The sequence below is a fragment of the Abrus precatorius genome, unplaced genomic scaffold (genome assembly GCF_003935025.1).
Source record: "Abrus precatorius isolate BTA unplaced genomic scaffold, Abrus_2018 Scaffold4, whole genome shotgun sequence".
Taxonomy (NCBI): Eukaryota; Viridiplantae; Streptophyta; class Magnoliopsida; order Fabales; family Fabaceae; genus Abrus; species Abrus precatorius.
Genome location: NW_020874384.1, coordinates 13,797,838 through 13,805,760, shown reverse-complemented (window position 1 = coordinate 13,805,760; position 7,923 = coordinate 13,797,838). Strand labels below are relative to the sequence as shown.

General features: G+C 35.4%; 1 protein-coding gene across 1 annotated transcript; it reads left to right on the top strand.

Moving 5' to 3' along the window:
• LOC113864679 (40S ribosomal protein S4-2-like) lies at positions 1-2,043 on the top strand. Its single transcript, XM_027498674.1, has 5 exons — positions 1-82; positions 317-394; positions 480-660; positions 1,029-1,126; positions 1,385-2,043. The coding sequence occupies exons 1-5, from the start codon at positions 80-82 to the stop codon at positions 1,817-1,819; spliced, it is 795 nt and encodes a 264-aa protein (XP_027354475.1). The 5' UTR covers positions 1-79; the 3' UTR covers positions 1,820-2,043.
• Positions 2,044-7,923: the final 5,880 nt, after the last annotated feature.

The following is a 7,923-nucleotide window of genomic DNA, read 5'->3' as shown; positions in this document are numbered from 1 at the left end:
CATAGTGGTGGCCGCAGCATCTCCTTCCGTTTCTTCAGCTTCGTGTGAGGGGGAGCAGTAGCTTGGTTCGCTAACCAGAATGGTTCGTATGCTCTTCTATCTTCGTTATGTGTTTGATCTTCGTCCTTTACATTCTACTCGAATTAAATCTTCAATTTTCATGAAATGGCGCGTTCTAATCTACCTAATTTTGAACTCTTTTCGGTGCTTTGCCATCCATGTAATATTATTCATTTTTATGTTAGATTGGATGTTTCAACCCCTTTTTTTTTATTTGCGTGTGAGACTTAAACTTTGTTGCGTATGACTGTGACAGGCCAGGGGATTGAAGAAGCATTTGAAGAGGCTCAATGCCCCAAAGCATTGGATGCTTGACAAATTGGGTGGTGCATTTGTAAGTGAAAGATTCATAATCTTTTGACCAGATTTCAAGGGTTTTTTTTTTCAAAACTGATATGAATTATTTTCATCCTGTATAGGCGCCAAAGCCCTCATCTGGACCACACAAATCTAGGGAGTGCCTCCCACTCATACTCATTCTGCGAAACCGGCTGAAGTATGCCCTGACATACCGTGAAGTCATTGCTATTCTGATGCAGCGACATGTCCTTGTTGATGGCAAAGTTAGGACTGACAAGACTTATCCTACTGGTTTCATGGGTATGTATGTAGCCTGTTAATTTTTAGAATAATTGTTCACATCATGTTATTAAGTCTATATAATAATAGGGTGATGTAGTTGGTGCATGAAGCTCTCACTTAGTGCCACGGTATATTTACCCAGCCGTGTCCCTGCAAACTTGTTATATAACTTGATGATTTGTGATTAATTAAGCAAACCCTCTTGAATATTGGTTGCTGTGTTGTGAAATCTGGGTTGTTGAGGAGTTGTTTAGATATTAACTGATTCCCTGGGATTCTTGTTCTGTTCCCTGCCCGCTTTGAGAGTCTTTGTTATGAATGTTGATATAATTCTAATGATGTGGCTGGTGGCATGATTTTTCTTTTTTATTTATATCTCTTTACAGATGTTGTATCAATCCCTAAAACAAATGAGAACTTCCGCCTGCTTTATGACACTAAAGGCCGATTCCGTCTCCACTCAGTGAGGGATGACGAGGCAAAGGTACCTTTTCCATCTGCCTAACCTCTTGGTGCAATTACACTCTTCTCATTGTATGATGAGTATGAATTCATTGTTTCAAGTTATTATAGCAAACAAACTGGTGCTGATGCTAGTAAACTTCTTAAATATCAATTTCCAGATTTTTGTGTAGTTAATTGTTTGATTATTGAGTTTCAATAGTGTAAATTGTTGATTTTTTCCCACTTAATGATTATGGTTTTATGGGTTTTCCTTGTATGTTGGTTGTGTGTATGGCAGTTCAAGCTCTGCAAGGTTCGATCAGTGCAGTTTGGGCAAAAAGGTATCCCCTACCTGAACACCTATGATGGTCGCACAATCCGCTACCCAGACCCCCTCATCAGGACCAACGACACCATTAAGCTGGATCTAGAGGAAAACAAGATCGTTGATTTCATCAAGTTCGATGTTGGGAATGTAGTTATGGTGACAGGTGGAAGGAACAGGGGGCGTGTTGGAGTGATCAAGAACAGGGAGAAGCACAAGGGAAGCTTTGAGACAATCCATGTTCAGGATGCTACTGGACATGAATTTGCAACTCGTATGGGCAATGTGTTCACTATTGGCAAGGGTTCAAAACCATGGGTATCACTTCCCAAGGGTAAAGGTATTAAGTTATCAATCATTGAGGAAGCTAGGAAAAGGATTGCCGCCCAACAAGCAGCTACCGCTTAAAAACCTTTGGGGATTAGCAGACTGGAATTCTGAGTAGTTTTATTAAATGTTTTTGGTTTCTAATTTCTCTTGTCTCGAGATTTTATCTGCTGAATTTTGACTCTTGGACTAATACAACTTTTATTGTGGATGTTATTATATTCATGAAGTAATATTTTCATTTCCTAGTTTCGATTTAGTTTCTAATCGTATGAAACAAGTCATGTCTACTCTAATCCAGTGCCCGTAAACCTTGGAGTGTGATCGTGTGTTGCTATTGAATTAAATAAGGTTATTTGCGTACTTGTAGAATGATTCAATCCAACACGTTATAGTCATGAGTTGTGCTCTGCTGTGACTAATTTCATGTCATTGATAATTCGTTTCAAAAGTACATTTTTGCAACGTAATCCTAGTGTTTTCTCACAAAGATGAATATCGGTTGTACTTCTCATGCCATAACGTGTGTTACAAACTATCATATTTTGTACTTTTATGTTTTTGTAATTTTTTAGATATATTTTGGTATATATAATTTTCAAATACCATGTATATAAAAAATATTCGACATAATAATATAAGAATTTAATTTAATTGTTATTGTAAAAAAATTAAATTATTGATGAATTAAAATATATTATTAACATTTTTTTTATTACAAAAATTAATAATTTTTATTAATATGATAATTTATAATTAATAATTTTACACTATAAATATTTTTATTTTAAATATTATATAATGTTTCATAAAATTTTAATAATATAATATAAAATTATTATTTTAATTATTTAATGTTGTAAATATTTAAAAAGTAAATATAAATTTACGGTATAATGTTGATGGAACCTGAAAGAAATATGTATTGATTTACTTTAAAAGAGCGGTGGTAGTCGGGATATATTTTTGCCTTAATCAAATGCCAGGAGTTACTTATTGAGGAGGAGGGACCACTTCTTGCGTAGAGCAAATATAATATATATGGATACAACAGCCTAATGAGATCATATATTTTGCTGTTTATTTTTCTTTCTGTCCCAAAGTTGATAATTTCTTATACCTGATTAAACCTTAGATTGTTCTGACAAAAGCAGAGTATTAAACAAGATAAATGATTTTCTGTCGTTGTCTAATCTCTTAGTATTGATTGACAAACTGTTGTTACACTTCAATTTTGTCTAGAATGTTTGTGACAAAGAAATTCAATATTGCCCAGCCAAATTCAGTTTTTGTTTTTTTTACTTCAATCTAATAAATCTTGATTACTTAGATATTGTAAATAAAATTGTTATTTGTTAGGGCACAAAATGTAGGGGAGAGAACATGCAATCATCTAGTGAGTTTTGAGGCTTTTGGGTAGGAGGTGCTGACTCTCGAAGTTTTAAAGTGTTCTATCCTTTTTTTATTTTTATTTTTATCTTTTTTTCAGGCTTTGATTTCTTCATCTATTAATTCCTTCCATTAAGGTTGGACAGCCTCAGAGAAATTTTGGAGTATTTTGATCTTGTCCAGATTTGTAACAAAGACTCTATAATGTTGTGACAAATTTTCGAATGACACAATTTCTAATTGGGTATTGGGTGCAAGACCTCACCCCTTTTACTTAGAGGAGTAGGCATGTCCAAATTGGAACGGTCATCAACTAAGTGTGAGAAGAATTAAGAAAAGGTATGTTACTTGTGTGACACTTTCCAGTTTTGAACTTGGTTAAAACCTTGGTTTTACCTTGAAAATGTGCAATTTGCTACCTCTATTTGAGGCTTTTATCTTTTATTTCTTCTAGAATAGACTTGTAGCTCATTTATTTCTGACTAGAGTCTTTATTTTTAAGTACAGTAGTAAGAATAGAGTCTCATGCCATGCTTGCTTCAACTTTTGTTTCCTCTGGCTCCACCGTTTCTGGTTGGATAGTTTTTGCGTTGATTTCAAAGTTTCTGTAGTAGGTATAGGTGTAGAATTCTAAGCAATAAGCTCAAAATATGTAGCAAGATTGGCAGGATTGATAATTTGCTCCCACGGTTGTTATTCGCTCATTCTCTCCCACTAAATTCTAACTTTGGTCTAGAAGGGTTGGTTTTCAAAGAAGGTGACATCTAAAGTATGGTAGAATTTTTTGTTAGAAGTGAAGTAGCACTTGTTTGTTTTTTTGTTGGAACAAAGGATAGGGTCAACTTCGCTTAGATTTTGTTGATGGTTATGAACAAAGACAATGTAGCAAAATATTTTGGGTGGAAGGTTGGTAACAAAGTTTGGTGTTGGGATAGATAGACTGAAGAATTTAATGAGGATTCTTGAAGTTGAGGGACTTGGATGACATTTTGGTTATGAGAGAGGTTGAGAAGAGAACAGCTTCACCCTAAAAGTGATGTGAGACATTTGTAAAGAGTATGAGGGATCGAGTTACTTCAAGAAGATGTCTGTTATTTCTTTTAGCAACCCCATTTTGTTGTGGGAAATCAACATGAGGTTTGATATACAATACCATTTTTGAGTAGGTAATCATCAAGGGACTTGTGAAAGTATCTCTACCATTGATGGTTCTAAGGATTTGGATAGAGATTTGAAACTGAGTTTGCATCATTTTGTAAGAATTTTCAAAGATTTTCCTTACTTCTGACTTTCACTTCGTAAGAAATACCCAGGTAACCCTTGTGTGCTCATCTATGAAAGTAACAAATCACCTTGCCCCTAAGACATTAACACCCTAGAGGGTCTCCATATCTCTTTATGAATTAAAGAAAATGGGGAAGACGGTTTGTATGATTGAGTGGGATAATGAAATTTGATTTATGCTTGGGTAACTCGCAGATTTCACTCAGGAATTCTTTTGACCTTTTATTAAATAAAGTAGGGAATATTTTTTTCCAAATACACAAAATTTAGGTGTCCAAGGTGATAAGTGTCATGCCATTACATTATCTTTTGAGGTAAACATTTGTGTGGCCTTCGCATGTCTACTCTTATGGTCTTCCACTCTTAGAAGGTAGATTTATAAACTCTCTACACATTCTTTAGCATTGCTAATCTTCTTCTCCGAGTCCAAATCTTGAAATTCACATACATGTGGGAGAAATTTAGTTACACACCTTAAATCTTGTGTGAGTTTGTTTGTGGGCAGTAAATTGCAATCCAAATTAAGAACACGTAATATAAATTTTAGTATTATGTCTTCAGAAATGATCACAAGACCTTTCTTGGCAACTTTAGAAATGGTCCTATCTGCTATGCGAACAACAGAGTCATTATAACAAAGGTTATATTGGTTGAATACATTGATATCACTTGTCATATGGTTTGAGGCTCCAGAGACAGCAATCCAAGGACCTATTTTCTGGTGATTGACATGAAAGACGGTGGAGATATTACTTTTTTGAGCAAGTGTAGCAGGGAGAGAATTTGTACTTGTAGTTTGGAAGGTCTGTTGAAACATTTTTTGCATCATTTCCATCTGCTCTTTGTTGAAAAGATTGGGTTCAAATTTTGCTATGGGTTTGCTTTCTTCACTGATTGTAGCATGAGCTTTGTTTTCCCCGTGTCTCAGCTTCCAATCAACAAGCTTCCTATGGAGTAACCAACATGTCTCCCTTGTGTGCCTATTTTTCTGCATCAATCACACTATCCCCTGCTTTTTTTTGGGAGTCCTTGTGCAATAAGTGCAGACCTTTCAGTGCCAATACTATCAGCTGATCCACTTAGCATAATTTCCCTTTTACTTTCTTCCCTTCTAACTTGCAAAAGCCTCGCAGATGCTAAGGAGTGACTTATTGTCAAGAATTCTCCTTCTAACTTCATCCAAATTCTTGTTCAGCCCCAACAAGAATTGGTATATTCGGTCTTTCTCTACTAGAGTTTTGTAATGCTTGCTATCTCCATGACACTTCCACCCCGTGTCTTCATAAATGTTCGGCTACTGCCAATGCCTTGTGAGAGAGTGGTAGTATTCAGTGAGAGAAGAGTCTCCTTGCTGCAGGTCATGTAGGAGGCTATTAATCTCGAAAATGGCTGAGGTATTGTTTATATTTGAGTAGGTTTTCTTTGTTGCATTCCAAATTTCTGCAACAGTCTCATAGTACATAAAGTTCTCAGTAGTTTCATTTGTCATGAGTTGAGCAGCTAGGGCATGACCAAGCTATTATCAAGCATCCATTTCTAGTGCATTAGATCCTTCTTTTCCGGTTCCTTTGCATCATCAGTAATGTAGTCTTCCTTCCGTTTTCCTTGGAGGAAGAGGCGGGCAGATCTTGCCCATAATAATGAATATAGTTATGGCTATTAAGTTTGTAACCAATGATTGAAAGAAGGTTTGTATCGGTCAAACTGAGCATTTCAGTTGTTGATTTTTTGTGTTTGTCAGCCATGGAGACTCACTTTATTGTCATATTTAGGAGCCCGCTCGGATACCATGAAAAAGTTTTTATTTTGCTCGCCAAAATATATAGCATTATTTAAATAAATTTGCCAAATCTAATTTACAGGTAAGGAAAGAAATAAAAAAAATTACTATGTATAATCAGGGATATTAATCCCTTGATTCTAGCTGTACAATTAATTAGAAAATCTGCTCCTCTAATTCAAGAATAATCTTGATATGGGCATTGCTATTCTTGACTCAATATCCAATATTTCTTATTATCCTTTATTCTATTCATCTCATTCTGATATAAGCAAAAGAGTAAACAAGAAAAGAATTGGCTGACTATCTTGTCTAAACTCTTAATCTTTGTTTTGCGCAAGCGCTATTGTTATAACTAAGTCTCTGTCTTGACTCGAGTGTTATATTGCAAAGGAATTATGTATTTGTCCAGCCAAATTCCATTTTTGTAATCTTTGAAACATTTGAATTGTTAAATATGTAAATGGTAAATAAATATCTTCTGATGTTTTCCTTAATATTAATAGGTAAATTTATATGTGGTCTTCTAATTTTTGATGAAAGGAGTGAGGACCTGATGTGGCCATACAGGAAATGATAAACGGTTAACTAATTCATTTTTTTATTTTATACTATCACCTTTACAAGAAAATCAACGTTGATCAATCTGCATGGTGTGACATATGTAAGATTCAATGCAGTAACAGGGATATGTATATTGTACACTTATACAGGAAGAAACACCAGAAGAACTTGATGTTAGTGATGGTACTGTTGTTGAATGCTTTACAAGAAGTAGCAAAGCTGATGATAGGGTCGCATGAAAAGCCAGGTACGGATAAACCAAAAACACGGAAGGCACCATAAATGGACATCAAGAAGAAGAAACGTAAAGTGGTAGAAGGTGGGGTTGCAATTTTAATTTGCACCCTATGCAGTATGGTGCGCAACAGCCATGCAAGTTTTTGATACTCACCTTGCTGGGCATGAATACACTGCAATGGTGAATAAGTAAGGAGAGTCAATAAGGGGAACTGCTAGCTGAGAAGGTTATTGCCATTGTGCCTTCTAAATGTTGTGAGAAAATGTAGCGATCACTTTGGTAATTGTCAAGTTTTTACGCTTTTATTAGCAATTTGATGTCCTGTATTTATTGTTATGCAATTGAAAATGTTAGGCCCCATGAACCTAAGTGGACAAGGTCAATCCAACTTAGTCATGGGCCTTGGATTTGGAAAAACATATAACAGGAGAAATAAGAAAGGGAAAAATGGAAATTAGAGAGTAATTAGTTATGGAGAGCAAATGAATGTGCAATGTTTTTCATATAATGTGGGGAAGAGAGAGAACAAGTCAGTTGTGCTTTTGTATGTTAGTAGTGGACAAGGGTGTGAATCTTTGTTGGAGCATTACTATGGGTATTGCAGAATTGATCTTGCAATATTTTTCTTCTTTGTTAATAATATAGTTAATATCTTTGATTTGGTCCCTCACAATTTGGTCTAACTTGCTGGATGCCCTAATAAAGCCTTTGTCTATGACATGACTTGGTGGAAATTCAAATGGAACACAAAATAGAGAGTTTCGAAAGGAGGAAGGGAAGTTTGGGTAATGTTAGGGTTAAAGAAAGGTGAGTCAATAATGGGAAAGACTGAAGAATGTGTCACTTAACATATGGTGAACTAACGGAGAGAAAACAAAATGGGTTGTGTTTCAAATATGGCCAAAACTTTCACCCTATGCATCAATGCCG

What these genes read in the sequence shown, in the direction of transcription:
- LOC113864679 (XM_027498674.1), top strand. An exon ending in TTATCCTACTGGTTTCATGG is followed by an intron (nt 661 to 1,028) that starts GTATGTATGTAG and finishes ATCTCTTTACAG; the next exon opens with ATGTTGTATCAATCCCTAAA. An exon ending in TGAGGGATGACGAGGCAAAG is followed by an intron (nt 1,127 to 1,384) that starts GTACCTTTTCCA and finishes TGTGTATGGCAG; the next exon opens with TTCAAGCTCTGCAAGGTTCG.